The 21,577-nt window shown below is 40.9% G+C and overlaps 1 protein-coding gene and 1 pseudogene across 4 annotated transcripts in view; one reads left to right on the top strand and one right to left on the bottom strand.

Moving 5' to 3' along the window:
* Positions 1-20,944, bottom strand: part of NAA16 (N-alpha-acetyltransferase 16, NatA auxiliary subunit) — an 85,726-nt gene extending 64,782 nt beyond the window's left edge. For 2 of the 3 annotated variants that reach the window (XM_080659385.1, XM_080659386.1), the window contains exons 1-6: positions 20,647-20,941; positions 14,860-14,944; positions 13,203-13,307; positions 11,808-11,965; positions 6,248-6,382; positions 3,219-3,372 (exon numbers count right to left, since the gene is read on the bottom strand). In XM_080659385.1, the coding sequence (XP_080515511.1) occupies positions 3,219-3,372; positions 6,248-6,382; positions 11,808-11,965; positions 13,203-13,307; positions 14,860-14,944; positions 20,647-20,700 (691 nt within the window). In that variant the 5' untranslated portion in view covers positions 20,701-20,941. Of the gene's footprint in view, positions 1-3,218; positions 3,373-6,247; positions 6,383-11,807; positions 11,966-13,202; positions 13,308-14,859; positions 14,945-20,646 lie in introns of all 3 variants that reach the window. The other variant, XR_013960091.1, reaches the window with a different exon arrangement.
* LOC308243278 (mitochondrial carrier homolog 1-like) lies at positions 7,227-10,211 on the top strand (annotated as a pseudogene). The gene is made up of 2 exons: positions 7,227-8,234; positions 10,185-10,211. The product of its transcript is annotated as a mitochondrial carrier homolog 1-like (transcript).
* Positions 20,945-21,577: the final 633 nt, after the last annotated feature.

The raw sequence follows: 21,577 nt of genomic DNA, 5'->3' as shown, positions 1-21,577 counted from the left end.
TATTTATATATGTTATATATTATTCAAGCTGCATGTTATAATATATTTGTTAAAACTGAGAGGGTATAGTAAAACTAACTACGTATAATTTAATTACTAATTTTACCAATTTCTAGCTCTGAACAAGTTACAAACTTCCAATGTCCATTTCATTACCTCTGAAATACCAACTACCTTAATCCACTTCTGTGATAATCAAAGGTAATAATTAACTTAAAATGGTTTAGCACAATGCTTGGCACAAAGTGAATACATATAAACATTTGCTACTTAAAACTATAAACATGCCCCATTACTCCAGAATTAACTTCTGGTCAGTCTAATTTTTACCCTGTTTACACAATTCTTCAAGTCCAAACATTTTATTATCTGCTACTACTATAAGGTAAAGGTTATTACTAGAGGAATACACAGGACAATAAGTATACTTGCATTTTTTAAAGTAAAAATCTCTAACTTGAACAGTTCTTAAAATTATCTTAATATACTAATGGATACAAAAGACATCCTATATAATAAAAGGCTCATATGCAAATCGGCCTAGCTGCAGAACGACTGGTGGCTATGACTTGCCCTGACCACCAGTGGGCAGTGGCTCAATGCCAAGAGCTGCCCCCTGGTGGTCAGCGTGCTCCTGCAGGGGGAGCACTGCTTAGCCAGAAGCCCTGAGCTGGGCTCACTGGTGAGCCCAGTGGCAGTGGTGGGAGCCTCTCCAGTCTCCATCGCAGCGCTGAGGATGGGGAGCAGCCTAAGTCGTCAGTCAGCCATCCCCTAAGGGCTCCAGGACTGCAAGAGGCCTGGGACAACCCCCCCCCCCCAACAGTGCACAAATTTTGTGCACCAGGCCTCTAGTAAATGTATAAATATCAAAGTCTCTGGGCCTGCAAACTTCATTGAAAAAAATAAAAATAACATAAGTAGTACAGAATATCGGCTTTATATTCAAATTGATGGCCCCTAAATGACCCACATTACCAATATATGCTGCCATTTGCAAATTTTTTAAACCAGAACTGACCATACTATAGCATATTTACTTTTTAATCCCTGCATTCCCTGGTAATGCTATAAGACAAAGACAGAGAAACAGAAAAAGCAACCTGAGAGTTAAGATTTAATCAGGAAATAGCAATACATCAGAACATAAGAATAATTGCCTTTTATTTTCTCCCATCAATTACAGGTAATAGAATAAGAAAGAAACCAGAATATTATTTAGCCACATTTTACCAATAGTTTGAAAAATAGCATTGTAGTCAATATTGATATTAGTGCTATTTACAATAAAAACTGAGTCAGTCAGTTGCTATATACTAACATGTGTCAAGTATAGCAGTTAAAAGTAAGGGCTCATGAAAAGACATTAAGAAAACTTAAATGCATATTACTAAGTGAAAAAAAGTCAATCTCAAAAGACATACTGTATAATTCCAAATACATGACATTCTGGAAAAGGCATAACTATGGAGACAGTAAAAGGATCAGTGGTTGCCAGGGTTGGGGACAAGGGGAAATGAACAGGGAGAGCACAGTGAATTTTTAGGCCAGTGAAACTAGTACTCTGTATGATACTATAATGGTGGCTACATTTGTCAAAACGGAGAAGGTGTACAACACCAAGAACTAACAGGAATGTAAACTTTATAGACTTCGGGTGGTAATGATGTGTTAATGTAGGTTCATTAATTGTAATACATAGCCTTAGCTGGTTTGACTCAGTGGATAGAGCGTCAGCCTACGGACTGAAGGATCCCGGGTTCAATTCCAGTCAAGGGCACATGTCCAGGTTGTGGGCTCGATCCCCAGTAGGGAGCGTGCAGGAGTCAGCCATCAATGATTCTCTCTCACATTGAGGTTTCTATCTCTCCTCTTGCTCCCTCTCCCTTCCTCTCTGAAATCAATAAATATATACATATTTTTTTAAAAGTTAAAATGTACTTAAAAAAATTATAATAAATATACCACTCTGGTGGGGGATATTGATAGTGGAGGAGACTATGCATGAGTAGGGAAATATAGTATATGGGAAAATCTCTGTACCTTCAACTTGATTTTGCTGTGCAACTACAACTATTCTAAAAGTAAAGTCTATTTAAAAAAACTTTTTAGAATAAGGGCTCTGAAGTCAAAAGATGTGTTTAGAAATTAACTCTACCTCCCTAGCCAGTTTAGCTCAGTGGATAGAGTGTAGGCCTGCGGACCAAAGGGTCCCAAGTTCAATTCCGGTCAAGGGCACATACCTTGGTTGCAGGCTTCTCCCTGGCCTAGGCCCTGGTCAAGGTGCATGCAGGAGGCAACCAATTGATGTGTTTCTCTCACATCGATGTTTTTCTCTGTCTTTCCCTCTCTCTTCCACTCTCCCTAAAAATTAATGGAAAAATATCCTCGAGTGAGGATTAACCAAAAAAAAGGGAAAGAAAGAAAAGAAATTAACTCTAGAACCTAAAAGTTGGGGTGACTCTGGGCAAGTCCTTAATATCTCTAAGCCTTAGTTTCCTCAGCTATAAAATGGAGAAAGTAAATAGTACCCATGTTAGAGGTGCTAAAAATTTAAGTGAAATAAAGCAGTTTAAGCAATTACCATGCCCTAAAACACAGGAAAAGTAAATAAATGTTAGTTTTTATTAAGTTTTAAAAGTCCTGCAACTATACTAACTTTAGTTTTAAACTAATTAGTTGAGTTGGACATTCTATTTAATACAGTATTGCTTATGGAATGAGTAACTGATGAACAAAGCTTTGTTAAGAAAAAATGTGGCTAACCCTTTGATGAACCTTTTTAAGAAACTATCAGGACCCTTCCTTCAAAATTAGCCCATAATGATACTTGACTTCTTGATAATCCCAGTATCAATTATTATTGTCATTATATTTTACTATACATAAATAGATACAGATAGATATAGATATACAGATATGGAGGGGTAAAATATAAAGGTAGTATAATGTTCTGCTTAAGAAAATTAAATCTGGAGTCAAACTTCTTGGCCTCATATACAGCACTACAACCAGCTTACCTAGCTGTGTGACTTTGGGCAAGTCACTTAATTCTCTGTTCCTCAGTCCCCCATCTCTAAAGTGAATATAACAACTACATCATAGTAAGTGTTTAGAATATTGCCTAATACATGATAAGTCTTATTTAAGTGTTAAGACAGAATAAAGTATACAGTTTTAGTTCTTTTCTTCAATTAAAAAGAAAAGGCAGGCCAACTAACCTTTAATTTCTTCCACCGAAAGTTTATCACATATTTGTTTCTCATATGTTTCTATATGTTCTAAAGATTCCTGAAATAGATCTGCTTCTCGCATCACTTGATTCTGGTATAATATCAGTTCACTGTATTCATAGTCAATTTTGTTGAGAGGAACCTAAAAAAAGAAAGGACCAAATTATCATATTTATATAATTACATAAAGCAATTTCAGATCTTTAATTTCACTGCTTTCTCGGGAAAGCAATTCACACAGACTTAAAAAGCAACCCATGAACAATTATAAATAGAAGGAGTAATTAATAGCAAAGATTAATACATCCTTTAAAATAAAGGGATGGAACTCTGGTATAGAGCAAAGTGAACAGGTCCTATGCACCCAAAAAAGTATAAAAATGGTTAAAATCCTAAGGAATCTACATTAAAAAACCTAAGAGAACTCATCAAGGAGTTAGGCAAAGTGACAGAAAACAAAATCAATATACAGAATCAATTACATCTCTATATTGTAGCAACAACCTGAAAATTAAATTAAAATAATTTCACTCACAATAGCATCAAAACGAACAAGATATTTAGGAATAAATTTAAGAAACAAGATCTAGACGCCCATGGGTAGGGCTCAGTGGTTGAGCATCGACCTATGAACCAGGAGGTCACGGTTTGATTTCTGGTCATGGCACATGCCAGGGTTTCGGGCTCCATCCCCTAAAGGGGCATGCAGGAGGCAGTTGATCAATGATTCTCTCTCATCCTTGATGTTTCTATCTCTCTCTCCCTTTCCCTTCCTCTCTGAAATAAATTTTTTAAAAAAGAAATAAGATCTATATACTGAAGACTACAAAATATGCTGAGAAATTACAGATAGACCTAAATAAATGGTGAGATAGTACACTCCACAGTAATGGACTACAATACTCAATGTTTTGATGGCAATTGCAAATTGACCTATAAATTCAATGCAATCCCTACCAAACTCACAGCAAGCCTTTTGCAAAAATTTATAAGCTAATCCTAAAATTCAAATGGAAATAAAAAGAACCCTACGTGGCCAAATGATTTGAAAAAGAACAAAGTAGGAGAACATGTGTTTCACATCTCAAACTTACTACAAAGCTACAATAATCAATGCAGTGTGGCGCCGGCACAAGGATACCCATACAGATCAGTGGAACAGAATAAAAGGTCCAAAAATAAGTTAGTATATTTTGGTCAACTGACTTTCTACAAAGGTGCCAAGGCAATTCAATGAAGAAAGAGTAGTCTTCTCACAAATAATAGTGGGACAATTAAATTAAGTATGCAAGAAAAGACCTTAGATTCATAATTCATACCATACACAAAAATTAACTCAAAATGGATCGCACACCTAAATGTGAGCACTAAAACTATAAAAGAAATCTTAGAATAGGAGAAATTCTTGGTGACTTTATGTATAAAAGAAAAAAATTAATAAATTAGACTTCATCAAAATTATAAAATTTTTCTTCTTCAGAAGACACCACTAATAACATGAAAATACAAGCTACAGGTTGGGAAAAAATATTTGCAAATAATATATCTGATAAGGAACTTGTATTAAGAATATATAAAGAACTCTTAAAACTCAGTTGTAAGACAAATAACCCAATTAAAAAATGGGCACAAAATCTGGATATTTCATCAAAGAAGAAATATTAATGGCTAATAAGAACATAATAAGCCCTAACCGGTTTGGCTCAGAGGATAGAGCATCAGCCTGCAGACTGAAGGGTCTTGGGTTCGATTCTGGTTAAGAGCACATACCCAGGCTGCGGTCTCCAGTCCCAGTAGGGCAGCCAATCAATGATTCTCTCTCATCATTAATGTTTCTACCTCTCTCTCCCTCTCCTTTCCTCTCTGAAATAATGTGTGTGTGTGTGTGTAAAAAAGAGTTAAAAAAAATGCTACAGAAAGTCTCCCCATTTGACAACCAAATCAATTACCCTGAGTAATGCCGTGTGATCATGCCTTAATTATTTGCTAAACATAGTTTATGAGGGGTGACTCTTGGATTTAATTATGTAGACTATACTTGTAGATATATTTATATCAGCAAAATTACTACAGTGTTTTTTCCAACACATGGCCTATTTGCTAAAATTTGTTAAAAATAACAGTGAATTAGTAACAAAACAACAACCTGTTAATTTACTTATAAGTAAATCTTGGTTAAAAGCATTTTAAGCCCTGGTCAGTATTGCTCTGTGGTTAGAGCATCAGCCCTTGGATTAAAGGGTCCTGTGTTCCATTCCGGGTTAAGGGCTTAACCTCAGGTACAGGCTCGATCCCTGCACCAGTTGGGGGTGTGTGTGGAAGCAACCAACTGATGTGTAGCTCTCACATTGATGCTTCTCTCTCCCCTCTCCCCTTCCACGCTCTCTAAAAATCAATAAAAAAAAATCCTCAGGTGAGAGGATTAACAAAATAAATAAAAATAAATACATAAATAAAATTTTAAATTTAACAGGGTGTTAATTTTCACGTATGACATATGGCCCAGAAATTTTGTCCAATAAATCCGAAGTCCGTTAAATCGAGGTATACAAAATCGAGGGTTTACTATACCCTCTAGGTCCATCCATGCTGTGGCAAAAGGTAAGATTTCCTTCTTTTTTACAACTCAGTAGTATTCCATTGTGTAAATATACCACAGCTTCTTCATCCACTCATCTATTGATGGGCACCTGGTCTGCTTCCAAATCTTGGCTATTTAAATAATGCTGCAATGAACATAGGGGTGCATATATCCTTTCGAATTAGTGCATCAGGTTTCTTCCATTACATTTCCAGAAGTGGAATTGCTAGGTCATAAGGCAATTACATTTTTAATTTTTTGAGGGACCTCCATACTGTTTTCCATCATGGTTGCACCAATAAATTCTGTTTTAACTTGTCAGTTTTCCCATTTTTCCATAGGCCACAAAACTTTAACTCACATATGGGGGTTGGGGCAATCTAGAAGTTAACTATTTTATTTATGAAGGTAGGAAAAAATGTTAAAATAAACTTACTTGCTGAGTTTGTCTAAATTCTTCCAATAGTTTTAGTGCCATGTCATAATCTTTCAGCAAATGGTATGCAATAGCATATCCAATCCAGGAAGCACGCTGTGTTGGGCGCAACTGAAGAAGCTGATACCTTGTCTCCTTTAAATAAATAAATAAATACACAAATAAATAAATAAAATCTTCTTTTTAACTTTTTAAACTTTCTGTAAAGTATTTCTGTTCATCAGTTTTCAGAAAACAATTCAATACCTTTAATTCTTTTTTAATGTATTCAATTAACAAATAAGTTCCACAATAAAATACTTTCTGTGTGCCTTATCTAAATTATTGAAGTTGTAAAATACCCCATAATGCTCATTGTAAGGCTGTCACTAAAAAGCCGGCCCTGGGGCTCATGCTTTTGGGCTAACTTATAAAATTACCTTCATATAGTAGAATTTCTATTGGTAATTGAGAGAATGAGATAGTTTTTTACTGAACTAAATTTTGCTGTTTATAAAATTATTATATGAAATTACAATGGATTTACATTACCAGGTGTACCAGTTAATAATGGTGGATTTTGTAATCAAAGAAAACACAGTAATTTCAAGAGAAACATCAAAAGTGCTTTATTCAAAGTAATGTCCATCTCTAGCTACACATTTCCCCCATCTATCAGGTAATTTGTGGATACAGGCCCAATAGAACTTTTCTTGTTTTGAGGCAAACAGTCAGACACCAAATTTTCCACTTCTTTGTACATTTTGAAGTGCTGCTCAGACAGTGCATGTGCATCGATCGGAACAAGTGGTAATCTGAAGGAGCAAGGTCTGGTGAATACGGCAAGTGGGTTAATACTTCCTAGGCAAGATCTTTTAACGTGTCTTTAACTGGTTTTGAAGTGTGTGATAGTGCGTTATCATGAAGCAAAATTATTTTGCCATGTCTTCTGGCCCATTCTGGTCATTTTACGATCAAAGCATGGTTCAAATTGACCTGGATGTTCTTTGTCTTTCACATCAAAACCATCACTTTTAAAGCATTTAGGCCCAAGGCTCGCAGCAGTGCCGCAGGGATGGCGGGAGCTGGAGCTGGAGCGCGCGGAGCGGCGGCGGGGGTGGAGGCCCGCCGCCCGCGCACCGCGCACACCCGCGCCACCCTCGGCCTGCGGCGCAGCCCTCCGCCTGCAGGTTGGACGGCGGCTCCAGGGGTTGGGCTCTGGGGACAACGCCGCGACCACCGAGGCCCTTTTCGTGGCACTGGGCACAGGCGTGACGGTGCTCAGCCACCCGCTGTTCTACGTGAAACTACTCATCCAGGTGGGCCATGAGCCGATGCCCCCCACCATTGGGACCAATGTGCTGGGGAGGAAGGTCCTCTATCTGCCAGTACATTGTGCAAGTGGATGGGAAGATCGGGCTGTTCCGAGGCCTAAGCCCCCAACTGATGTCCAACGCCCTCTCTACCGTGACCCGGGGCAGCATGAAGGTTTTCCCTCCGGATGAGATTGAGCAGGTGTCCAACAAGGACGACATGAAGACCTCTGAGGAAGGTGGTGAAGGAGACCTCCTACGAGATGATGATGCAGTGCGTGTCCCGCATGCTGGCCCACCCCCTAAATGTCATCTCAATGCGCTGCATGATTCAGTTTGTGGGACGGGAGGCCATGTACAGCAGCGTGCTGAGCTCCATTGGGAAGATTTTCAAAGAAGATGGGCTGCTGGGATTCTTCGTTGGCTTAATCCCTCACCTCCTGGGAGATGTGGTTTTCTTGTGGGGCTGTAACCTGCTGGCCCACTTCATCAATGCCTACCTGGTGGATGACAGCGTGAGTGACTCCCCAGGGGGGCTGGGAAATGACCAGAATCCAGGTTCCCAGTTCAGCCAGGCCCCGGCCATCCGCAGCTACACCAAATTTGTGATGGGGATCGCAGTGAGCATGCTGACCTACCCCTTCCTGCTGGTCGGTGACCTCATGGCTGTGAACAACTGTGGGCTGCAGGCCGGGGCAAGATGGCTGACAGGGGAGGGCAGCTGTGGGCAGTTGGGAGTGACCAGGCCTGCAGAGGAGGGCAGTTGGGGGGAACCAGGCTGGCAGGGAAGGGCAATTAGGGGGGACCAGGCTTGCAGGGGAGGGCAGTTGGGGGGACCAGGCCTGCAGGGGAGAGCAGTTGTGGGGGGACCAGGCCTGTAGGTGAGGGCAGTTGGAGGGGGAGGGGACCAGGCCTGCAGTGGAGGACAGTTGGGGGGGACCCAGACCTGCAGGGGAGGGGAGATGGGGGGGACCAGGCCTACAGGGGAGGGCAGTTGGGGGGGACCAGGCCGGCAGGGAAGGGCAGTTGGGGGGGACCAGGCCTGCAGGGGAGGGCAGTTGTGGGCAATCGGGACAGCAGGGAGGGCAGTTAGGAGGGATCAGGCCAGCAGAGTAGGGCAGTTCGGGGTGACCAGGCCTGCAGGGGAGGACAGTTGGGGGCAAACAGGCCTGCAGGGGAGGACAGTTAGGGGCGACCAGACTGCCAGGGGAGGGCAGTTAGGGGCAATCAGGCCAGCCAGGGAGCATTTAGGCATGGATTAGGCTGGCAGGGGAGTGGTTAGGGGATTATCAGGCTGGCAGACAGAGGCGGTTAGGGGCAATCAGGCAGAGGCAGGCAAGCGGTTGGGAACCAGCAGTCCTGGATTGTGAGAGGGATGTCCGACCACCCGTTTAGGCCCGATCCCACCACCGGGATCGGGCCTAAAGGGGTGGTCGGACATCCCTCAAGGGGTCCCAGATTGGAGAGGGTGCCGGCTGGGCTGAGGGACACGCCCCCCTTCCCGTGCACAAATTTCGTGCACCGGGCCTCTAGTATATCAATATATGTGTAACTCCATCTATTGAAAAAAATCCGCATTATTAACCGGTACACCTGGTACAGTAGGCTCCAGAGACAGGATGGAACTCTCAAACATCTTTTCAAGCAGAAACACCACTGCTGCCACTCTAAGACAGGTCAGTATCTATTACATTAGAAAGAAAACACCAGAAATTCCACTATGGCTGCCCCAGAAAAATCAAGATATCATCATTAGCAGAAAATACAACCTCCCTACACAGACCTTACTTGTTCATCGCTCATATCTGCCTCCAAGTTTTAGGCAAGTACAACGGATTGGAGAAACAGGTCTCATGAAAAACACCAGCTGCAATGGAATTTTGAAAATGTAGTGTTTAGCTTCCCTTACTCTGTTGTTGGAATTGGTAAAAGGAATGCCAAAAGGAGTAATAAGATCAGATCTTCTTTTGTAAAAAGATTATCTTTGACAAAATAACTTAGTATCACTCCTCTACCTTCATGTGTTAAGTGTCTGGTTCCTTTTAGGCATATAAAATTACTAGAGGCCCAGTGCACGACATTTGTGCACTGGGGGTAGGAGGGTCCCTCAGCCCATCCTGAGCCCTCTAGCAGTCCAGGACTCATCGGGCCTAAGCCGGCAGGCGGACATCCCTCGCACAGTCCAGGGCTCTAGCTGTCCAGAACCCCTCACTCCTTACCACCTGCCTGCAGCAGAGGCGGGAGAGGCTCCTGCCCACTGCTGTGCTTGCCGTGAGCCTGGCTTCTGACTGAGCGGCGTGCCCCCTGTGGGAGCGCACTGACCACCAGAGGGCAGCTCCTGCATTGAGTGTCTGTCCCCTGGTGGTCAGTGAGTGTCATAGCAACCAGTCATTCCGCCGTTAGGTCAATTTGCATATTAGCCTCTTATTATAGAGGATAGGATGCTATTATCACTCTCATTACTTATTTTCATTATTGCTTCTGTCACTCCAACCCTTCATTAAAGTCGGGGTTAGTTTTCTTCTCTCTGCCAAATCCTACCATTATCCTGGGCAAATGGAACACTGTAGAACACCTATCCAACAACCTATCTTCTTACATGTAAGATTTCCTTATCTTTAATGATCTCCTCTACCCTTCTTCAGGGACCCACTCCCACAACCACATCCTAGACCAGGGATTTTCAAAAGGTGTGCCAAAAGAATTTTTAAAACATGCAATACCTGACTGTTTAGTCAGGAATCAGGTGCACTGACCTGTTTTCCCTTAGATTGTCAAATGAAAACAACTAACACAATAGCCATCTGGTGTGAATGAATCAAAATTATACCTATTTTTTTGGTCAGATTGGCAAAAAAAAATCTATTTTTTAGTGTGCCACCGAACTTTAGTAATTAGCTTATGTGTGCCATGAGATGAAAAAGATTGAAAATCGCTAAGATTGTCAAATAGAAAAATGACAACAGTCAACACAACAGCCCATTGGTGTGAATGCCCTGTCTTGATCCATAAATATAGGTCATATAACAGAGTTGTATCTTATTGGTCATGCTGCATAAGGTTGCATCTAACTGGTTAATTATTGGTACCAGAAATCCTTATATACAAATATAGGCACCTGATTTTTTTTTAAGTCACTTTGGAGTACAAAGGATAGATAATTACTATTATTATTTTTTTTGTAAATCAATCAAAATTATACCTTTTTTTTTTGTCAGATTAAGCAAAAAATATATTTTTGGTGTGCCACAGAATTTTAGTAATTAGTTTATATGTACCATGAGATGAAAAAGGTTGAAAATCACTGTCCTATTTGCCAGACAGAAATCATAAACAAATTATCTCACTCTCTGGCCATAGCACCTATGCTGCCAACATTTTCACTCAGTGACATTCCTACCCTTGTTCTTAAGAGGACACCACCAGTAACTCTAGTTCCTTGTGTCCTTCACTTCTAACCACCAACTCTTTTATCTTCATTTATTTCACCATCTCTCATAGGAACCACTCTCTTGCCAATATTCTTAATTTCTTTGCCTCATAAATATAACTAATGTTAACTCTCACCACACCCAGGCTGTTAAGTACTGCTGAAAAAAAACCACACTATCTTGAAGAATGATTACTATCAAGCTCAGCAGAACTCTTGAAACTTCTGTAAAAAATCTAGGCATAGGGTATAAGGACTTATGGCAGAAGGGCAAAAGTAAAAAGTAAATGAAAGAATTTATTTAAGGAGAACTGTTAAGAGTTGGTGGCCTCCTTCACATAAGAAAACAAGAGAATTACGTTTTGGACATAATTAATTTAGTATACACATGGAGATGTCCAGCAGAGCTGAAAATGCCAGTATGAAGAGGTCTGGACTACAGCAAGACTGATGTATGGCAATCCTTCTCAGATTATTTTATATTTACTAACCCATAATAAAGAAAACTAATTAATCTCTACATTTAGATTTAAATTATAAACGTTCTGTTTACCAAATTTGTAAGTGTCAAACCAACAAAGAATCTAGTACAGCATTTGTACATAGGAGATAGTTTAAAAAAAAAAAAAAAAAGCATTAAATAAAGTTATCCTTTGTTGATAATCAAGTATACAGTTCTACAACTATTACTGGAGGAAGGTCCCAAGTGATTTTCCCCTTCTAGACTATATTGAACAATCAAATCTACATGATCTTGGCTTACACTCACTTCATTCTGAATTCACATGTTTTAAATTATATCTGTTAAAATGTGTACACTTAAGATTAAAGTACTTACTCGGTAACCTTCAAGGTCTCTCATTTGGATCTGCAACAGAGAGAGATCCCTCAAAATTTGCAGATTATCTTTATCTAATTTGAGGGCATTTCGGTAACACTTAATAGCTTCATCATATTTCTTATCAGAACGCTGCAAGAGTCCATATACATGCCAACCTATTAAGTTAAGGAAATACAGACATTCACAGGTACTAGAAAATACTATGCTACATATCTATGTAATATAAAGCTTACTTTAACGAAATGGCATTTTTGTCTGAGATTTACTTCAGAATGACCTGGATCAGAGGGAAGGGGACAGTGAGCAAGTGGTAAAATATAACATGAGATCAGCCTTGATTGACAACTGTTAAATTATTGAAGCTGGGTGCTGGGTACATTCACTTACTATGTATTGAAACAGAATATATACAAAAATTATCTTTTTAAAAAAGTCTATAATCAATCAATTCTAAAACAACATGTAACCATCAGTTAATTCACCAATGATATTAAAAACCACAAAATTAAATTTTTATTTATTGTAAATTAAATTCTTAGCATATCTTGGAGCCAAAACCACTACCATACTTGCATGCCCTCTCTCTTTGCTCGAGAGTAAGCACTGAGATAAAGAAATCAGTGTTTAGTATTTTGAGAGAACCCTAAGCTAAAAATGTGAAAACACTACTAAGACTATTGATGTTCAATACTGGCCCATAGATAAATAAATTAAATGTAAAAACATAAGAAACAGGACAATATGTAAAAATGTTATTAATAAATATATAAATAAGCAAAACAGAAATGAACACCAATTTCAATGATCCAATCTTAAAAAGTATTTTTGTTCTTTTACAAGCTGGATACTAGACACAGAAAAATACAATTTTGAGTATCAGTGAAAATAGCTATGTCCCTATGCAAATGAAACAAGATGAAGAACCAATATCACACTTAATACTAAATGAAATGTTTTAAAACAAATTTCCTCTGAATTTTTCTTGTAAAGTTTCTTAACAAAAGTTTAAAGAACATAATAAGGTTTACTACATTATACAGGTTTGTAAGTTATCTGGAATGGTGTGAAATATCACTAGTTTATGGATGTATAGGAAAAACAATGAGGCTCAGGTCACATATAATTATCAGCACTCTCCTCTCACAATAAGCACATGTGAAATACATACATACTGTATAGCGATTCTCTTTAAAATACTCCAATAAATGAGGCATAGGGGACAGATAAACTAATACTACAAAATGTTGATAATTATTAAAGCTGAGTAATTAGTATATAGAGTTCATTAAATTCTCTTCTACATAGGGTTGAATTTTTGAATTAGGAAAAAACACTAATAAATTGAAAATACATATATGAAATTAAAACTATTCAACCACTGCAAAAGGATACAGACATGACTCTTGACATCATTACGAAGTCCTTTACGAACAAATTCATATGCTTCTTCTTTTTTTCCTAAACAGTTCAATGTTAAGCCTTTCATAGCCAAAGTCTCTGAAAAATATTTTTAAGCTCTATTTACACACAAAAATTCAAATTATCTTAGGGCTATTTTAACATTTGACACCTGCCATGCTTATATGATTCATCTTTTTAATCCCATAGTTAGAAGAACTTCTCTCCAAAAACTGCATTTTAAACATTTGCTTAAAGTTTAGCCCAGGTCCTTTTCTGAAATTCCTTAGGAGGGGACTGAGTTGCTAAAATGCTTTCTGCTCTTTAGAAGACTCTTTAAAGGGGGTTGAGATTATTCTGCTGAGAAAAGGTAACACAGCAGGCATCTGAATCCTGTTGAGTTAAATCTATACAGCAGTCCACCCTTCACCTGAGATCAATTCGAATCAAGAATCAAATCAATCTACCTTAATAAAGAGAAAAAAATCACCTTACTCAATACTGGAATAGACTGCATTTTTGGCAAGTTTATTCTAACTAATCCTAATTAGGTGAATTAATATCCTTTTGCATTTCAAGGATACAACACTGGACTACAGGAGTGGCAACGCAAAAATATGTTTAAAGTAATTAATGAAAGATGCTTTAGATTGAAATAACGCTCTGAATAATTCCCCCCCCCCAAAAAAAAATAATCCACAAGGGAATTAGATAAGAACAACTGTTTTCAAATTAATGTCTGTGGATTCAGGTTTTCAGAACACATGGTGATAGAACAGTCCAAGCTCCTATAACCAAACATCTTTTTTCAGTTTATACGTAAAGAACTTCCCTACAAGCTTCCACTTAGATAATGGTTCCATAGTGACAAAGCCTGAAAACAAGTTTAAATTTCTAAAATTCTATGAAATGAAGACTTCTTTCCATTTCCTTCAAAGAATGTTTTCAACATTAGAAAGCTGAGACGGGTCAGCCTATTTTCCCAATAAGACAGGCTCAAGAATTACCGAAGTCTAATATTCAGCGACCTCAGTTAGCTTTGCTTTGCTATAGGATCATGATTTGTGTATCTAACCTCATCTATTCTCTTAACAAATACTGGTGACCAGTGGAAAAAGCATGAGACAAGCAAATGCAAACTTATTAATACTAGTGCTAGAAAAACAACTCAAGATAAACAATCTAATGATAAATCAGTAGTGTCAAATTTATATATAAAGGCCAGCAGATATATAAGACATCTACCAAGAATAAAATGCATTTGACTATATCTTCATACTACTTCTGTATTGCAAATATTGTCCTAATTTTATACATAGGAAATCAAAGAATAAACTTAAGTTCTAGTCAAAGTAACAGATGAAATCACATCTATAAAAATATTGGTATATATTCCAACTGTTCCCAAATTGATCAACCAACAACCTCTCATTTAATCGTAAAGACTGTATATGTACATGGACTTAAACATAATAGAAGTAAAGTAACCTAGAATAAGACTGATATAACTAAAAATGTTTAATATTTATACATTATAGAGCTACTAGGCCATGGAATCTGGGAAGTATTCTTCTTTCACTGTTAGGAAGCCTATCTGTCTGATTTTAGAATTAGATTTCCCCAAAGCAATCTCTCACAGGTAAGACAATACCTCCATGTTCAGCAAATTTTGGATTCGAAAGAATCATCTTGCAAAACTTGAGGCCATTTTTATATTGCTTCTGTTCATAACATTTCTGTAAAGAAATATGAACAAAAATTATTTTATAAAATGAATATATATGAAACAACTTTTACATAATTCAAGATCTAAAGTGAGGTTTAAAACATATTTGATGGAAAGATTTTATGTCAATTTATATCACTTATAACATGAAGTATGTTTTTGTTACCAAACTGTTCTAGTGTCTTGAGCATTTTCACTTTTACAGAAAATAAAGAAAAAAATACACTTAATAAACAGGGAATTTAACTGTCAATCAACACTGCCACAGCTTTTTAAAATTCAAAATCCAAAAGCAAAAACATACATGATGACACAGAGAAATACTAGAAACTGCATTAAAAACCTTTGCTATTTCAAGAATGGAACCAAGAGCCCAGCCATTGTGGTTCAGTGGTGGAGCCTTGACCTATGAACCAGGAGGTCACAGTTCGATTCCCAGTCAGGGTACATGCCCGGGTTTCAGGCTCCATCCCCAGTGTGGGGCATGCAGGAGGCAGCTGGTCAATGATTCTTTCTCATCATTGATGTTTCTATCTCGCTGTCCCTCTCCCTTCCTCTCTGAAATCAATAAAAATATATTTTTAAAAAATGGAACCAAGAAATACACACACAAAATACTGCTATTTTTTTGAGCAACCCTATTTTGTGTCTCTACAGAAGTTGCTATAACTCATATTAATTCCTTAAGGTAGGTATCATTACTTCCACCTTACAGATCTGGAAAATGTTCATAAAATGTGTTTATAAGTGATTCAGCTTAATTGCAAACTCTGGTGTGACTTCAAAGATCATGGTCTTTCCATTACTAGTCTAATGTAAATGTAAGCAACCTCTTTATTCCTAAACTAGAGGCCCAGTGCACGAATTTGTGCACAGGTATGGTCCCTAGTGGCTGCCGGCTGCCAGCTGGGGCCTTTGTGCACCGGTGCGAAAATGGCTCTCTGACATACCCCAAGGGGTCCCAGATTGCAAGAGGGTGCAGGCCAGGCCGAGGGACCTCACTGGTGCAGGATCGGGGCCTGTCCGTGGAGGGCTCCAGGGCATGTCCGGCCCAACTCACCCAGTCCCAATCGGCTGGACCCCAGCAGCAAGCTAACCTACCGGTTGGAGCGTCTGCCCCGTGGTGATCAGCGGGCATCACAGCAACTGGTCGAATGGCAAACGGTCGGACACTTAGCATACTAGGCTTTTATTATATAGGATGCCACCAACCAGGCTAAGTAATCAGTGACTGTCCTCCACAACCACTGATCGTGAGAACACCTCATCTCCTTTCACTCACATTCTCACTTAGGTTGTTACAGTGTTCTTCCTAGTACTTATCCCCATGGTAGGGCCTCTGCACTTGTGTTCCTTCTACCTGAAATGTTCTTCCTCAGGTCTTCCTGTGGCTAATTCCTTACGGTCTGAGTGTCACATATCACCTACCTGACCACTCTATTTAATACTGAGAGCTTTCTTACTCGCAGCTCCCCCCCCCCCCCCGCCGACACAAACATTTTTCTATATATATTACTCTGTTTTCTACACAGCACTATCATTTCCTGACATTCCTATTTATGTGATTAGTTATTTAGTATCTTCCCCACCATACCATAAAGCTCCTTGAGAACAGTAATCTTGCTTATTTTAAAACATGTTTTTATTGATGAAACATTAATTGTTGATTGCCTCCCTTATGCACCCTGACTGGGAATCAAACCCACGACCCTTCAGTGTGAGGGCCGACACTCTAACCACTGAACACACCAACCAGGGCAGCTCTTGCCTATTTTAAACACTCTTGCATCTTCGGGTTCTAGACCAATAAGTACTACTCAATGAATACAGCCTACTAAGTTAAAAGACAAAACAAACAAACAAACAAAAAAACAGGGTACCAGCAAAAGAGGAGGAAGTGATTAATCCTTGCTGCAGGAGTGGGATATGCAGGGGAGAATTAGAAAAGTGTTTACAGGAAAAAAATGTTTATATGAGGCTTCCTGATTGTCTCTGGGGAAGGAAACTTAATGGTTGGAGACAAGGATAGAACAGAAACCTGAATTTTGAACCATGGGAATATATTACCTATTCCAAAAATATTTTAAAGTAAAAATAAAAACAAATAATCTGCCCTAACTGGTATAGCTCTGTGGATAGAGCATCAGCCCATGGACTGAAGGGTCCCAGGTTTGATTCCAGTCAAGGGCATGTACCTTGGTTGCGGGATCAATCCCCAATAGGAGGTGTGCAGGAGGCAGCTGATCGATGTTTCCCTCTCATCAATGTTTCTAACTCTCTATCCCTCTCCTTTCCTCTCTGTAAAAAAATTAATAAAATAAAAAAAAAAAACACAATGGTAGAAATATTTCATTTAACAAAATAAATAAAAAATAATAATCTGGCCCTGACCGGTTTGGCTCAGTGGATAGAGCGTCGGCCTGCGGACTGAAGGGTCCCAGGTTCGATTCCGGTCAAGGGCATGTACCTTGGTTGCGAGCACATACCCAGTAGGGAGTGTGCAGGAGGCAACTGATCGATGTTTCTCTCTCATCGATGTTTCTAACTCTCTATCCCTCTCCCTTCCTCTCTGTAAAAAATCAATAAAATATATTTAAAAATAATAATAATAATAATAATAATCTGAGTTTGATTATAGTTTACCTGACATATGACAAGAAGAAAAAAGGAACAGAAGAAACTACTGGGGAAGAGGAAAAGAAGAAAAATATGGGTTTTTTTCTGACTAAGTGATCTCGAAAGTAATAACAACAATAATAATAATAGTTACTGAAACATTTACTATGTGTCAGCCACTGTTCTCATTTAATCTTTATTAAAATGCCAGGAAAGCCTCTGAGATGCATGTTATCTCCATTTATTTATTTGTTTGTTTGTTTATTTATTTATTTATTTATTTATTTTATTGATTTCAGAGAGAGGAAGGGAGAGGGAGAGAGAGTTAGAAACATCAATGAAAGAATTATTGATCAGCTGCCTTTTGCATGCCCTCTACTGGAAATCAAGCCCACTCTAGGGCATGTGCCCTGATGGGGAATCAAACCCAGGACCTCTTGGTCCATGGGACGATGCTCAATCCCCAGAGCCATACCAGCTGGGCACTGAGGCACACAGTTACAGTTTTCACAGCTAGTCAGAGCCACAATTCAAACCGGGTTAGTCTATCTCCAATACCCAAGTACTCAAGTTAAAGAAAAGTTATAAGTTCAGTAAGGAATATATCCTATCCTATCTAATAAAGAGGGAATATGCTAATTGACCATCATGTCCTCACAAAGAAGGCGGCACCCACAGCCAATAAGGAGGAAATATGCTGACTGCCACGCCCTCAAAGATGGCAGTGCCCACAGCCACAAGATGGTGGCGCCCAGTCCCCTCAGCCCTGCCGGGGCGGCAGGTGCGCAGCATAGCCAGGCCCACCCCCACGCTGGTCCAGCCGCTCCGCGCACCTGCCTCCGCAGTCCCCTCAACCCCCCAGCCACCCAAGGCCGGCCCAAGGCGCAGGCAAACCTTGGATGGCTGCTGCCCAGCCACCCAGGGCCGGCCCGAGGCGCAGGCAAGCTGTCGATGGTGGCTGCCCAGCGGCCCAGGGCCACCCGAGGCTTAGGTAACCCCGGCTGGCCAAGACTTGCGTTGTTGGCAATGGCAGCAGCAGAGGTGTGATGGGGGCGTCACCTTCCCCTGATTGCGGTCGCCTCCCGCCCCTGAGTGCTCCCGGACTGTGAGAAGGGGCAGGCTGGGCTGAGGGGACCCCCTCCAGTGCATGAATTTTCATGCACCGGGCCTCTAGTATTTAGTAGAAAAGATAGATTCTTGTTTTGACTTTGATACTAACCAGAAAACCCTAGACACTTAGTCATTTACTATTCCTGGGTTTGACTGCCTCATCCGTAAAAGAGGGCATGGAGTAGAGCTCAAAAATTCAACAAAATGCTAAGAGCCAGTTTGGGGAGGAATAAAATAGACAGGCATAAGCCATATAGACCATGTGATAAACTGGTTGGTGAATCTGTATAAGTGTGTTTATGTACACTGATAACTAATATAAATTTATTGTTGGTAACAAAGCACTTTGGTCCACCAATCAAACTTAAAAATGATTTTATTATAGAGACTCCAATTTGCCATGGAATTTGTTGCAGCAAAATTTTACCCACATTTATTGCAAATGTGAGATGATTAAAGCATTCACCTTCGCAGCACCCTCCTAAATTCATGTAAGCTTAAAATAAACATTACATACCCAGATTAAGAAAATGTTTAGCATTTCCCAGTTTATTTGGGGATAAAATTAACTCAGCAGCAGCTTTAACTTTTTTGTAAGTAGAGTGTAATAAATCACGGAGTTGTTTTTCATTATTCTACTGATAACATGATGAGAACTACAAGTACCCATATATAGAGAAAGTAAGTGTTCTGTCATCTTTTAGGTAAAATGCCAAATGTCCTGAAATCTTACTAAAAAGTCATAGATGATTTTTCATTAATATATTTCAGATTCCCTAAATCCACCTGAAAGGGGCAAAAAAAGTTCGCTTCTCCAATTCCATACTGTGAAAAATGTAAGTCTACGAGAAAAACAAAAAGTAAGGATTAAATGTGAAGTTTCTATTAGCTAGAACAGAACAGCTACTATGAATTGGAAATCTGCCATTGGTAATACTGAAAACATTCTAAATTTAGTATTTATAGCAAAGGTAAGCGATAGCTAATAGTCACATAACACAAGCTCTAAGTAATAAATTCGCTATTAAAATCTAAACGCTCATGTTCAGATGAAAAGACAAACTAGAAAAAAAAAAGCTATCTCTTTACAATATTAGTTTAAAATCTGCGGTCCCCAGCGTATATGAGAAAAGCAAAGGCACGCTCGCTGCCTCTCCGCTATGGAAGAACAGGAACCGGGAAAACCGTGAAGGCACCGGGACGCTGGCACACGACCTACAGGGAGCACACTTCTCGCCGGCCAGCGGTCCACACTACGGGGCCATTATTCAGGTTTCTGCTCAGAAACAAAGTATATGATCCCCTCAAGTGCAAAACTAGCCATTCCACAAAGCTTTTAACACTTTCTCGAGGTAGAGCCTGTGCAAGTTACAAGCAGAGTCATGTTTCGATTTTATGCTTTAGAAATGCAGTTCATGCCAGCTTTTCACTTCCCAGAGGCGTTAAGTAGTTCAAAAACAGGCCAAGTCTCCCCCAGCAAAGCCTGGCCTCCCGGCGCACCCTAATTTTCCCGTAACCGTCTGTATCCGAGCCCCACCCTACCACAGGATCGCTCTGGCTTAAATAGGTACCAGCTTTAATAAACACAAAGCAGGGGATGAAAACCTCCGGAGGGGAGGCTGGCAAAAGAAATCAACCGGGAGGACAGAAGGAACCGGTCGCGAGTCCGCCCGCGAGGCTCCGCCGAGGTGGGCACGGGCGCCGCTACCAGCCGACGCGGCCCTGCCCAGTTCCCGTACGCGGTGCCGAGGCCCGGGGAGTCGGTGCCAAGGGAGGGCGCCGGAGGAGGCCCGGCGGCCTCGGTCTGCGGCCCGGGACGCAGCGGCCTGGCGACCCGCGGAGGCGGGTCCCCAGGTCTTGCGGGCTCCGAGGTAAACAAAGACCAGAGCGCGGACCCAGGCGGCCTCGCAGGCGCCGCCGCCGGACCGCTCGCCGCGCCGGATCGGGGCTGCCCAGGGCGCGAAGGCGCGGGCTCCCGCCACTCACCAGGATGCGTTTAAAGAGGTTGCTCTCCTTCGGCGGCAGCTGCACGTTCGGCATCGCGGCGGGCGGGAGGCTGGGCGCTCCGTTCCGTTGGGTGGACACGGGGACGAGTCGCTGCCGAGAGTCGGTGCGGATGACGGGTCAGTTTATTGGCCTAGAGTTGGGGCTGGGCAGCCTCGGCAGGTCTGGCAATGGAAAAGGAAAAAGGTCGGAGCTAGACGCCGCCAGCTCCGGCCCTGGTGAGGGGGGAGCTGCGCGTCTCCCGCGCGCTGTAAGATGGCAGCCAGGGCCCGCCCCCTCCAGCGGGGCGGTGTGCGCATGCGCGGGGGCTGCGGGCCCTAGAGAGACGGGGAGGACGGTGTTGGGGGGGGGGTGTGTGTTGTTCGGCGGTCACTTGCGGGATTGGGGGGTTGGGGGGAGGCTCCTGCACCGTAGCTCCTAGTAAGTCGTTTGTATTGTGCTGTGATTGTTTAGTCTCGTGGCCCAAGATTATGTCAGTTATGCCGAAACCGGTTTGGCTCAGTGGATAGAGCGTCATCCTGCGGACTGAAAAGTCCCAGGTTCGATTCCCGTCAAGGCAACTTACCTTGGTTGCGGGCAGGTCCCCAGTAGTGGGTGTGCAAGAGGCAGCTGATTGATGTTTCTCTCTCATCGATGTTTCTAACTCTCTATTCCTCTCAGTAAAAAAATCAATAAAATATACTTTTTAAAAAGATTATGTCAGTTATATCAGAGTCAGACTTTTGGGATTTCTCTCCGCTCAGGAATTTACTAGTAAAACAGGGCTCGAACCCAAAATAGATGGATGAACTTGTGCAGACCAACGACGTATTCACAACGTAGTGAGGTCATTGGACAGAACGTTGACGTGAGCTGATGTGAAAGCCCTTTGAAATGTCTCAGAAAAAAAGTAACCCCCTCCCCAAAAAAAGGT

The sequence above is a fragment of the Plecotus auritus genome (genome assembly GCF_963455305.1).
Source record: "Plecotus auritus genome assembly, chromosome: 3".
Taxonomy (NCBI): Eukaryota; Metazoa; Chordata; class Mammalia; order Chiroptera; family Vespertilionidae; genus Plecotus; species Plecotus auritus.
The sequence above is the reverse complement of the archived record's forward strand: the minus strand, read 5'-3'. Positions and strand labels throughout refer to the sequence as shown.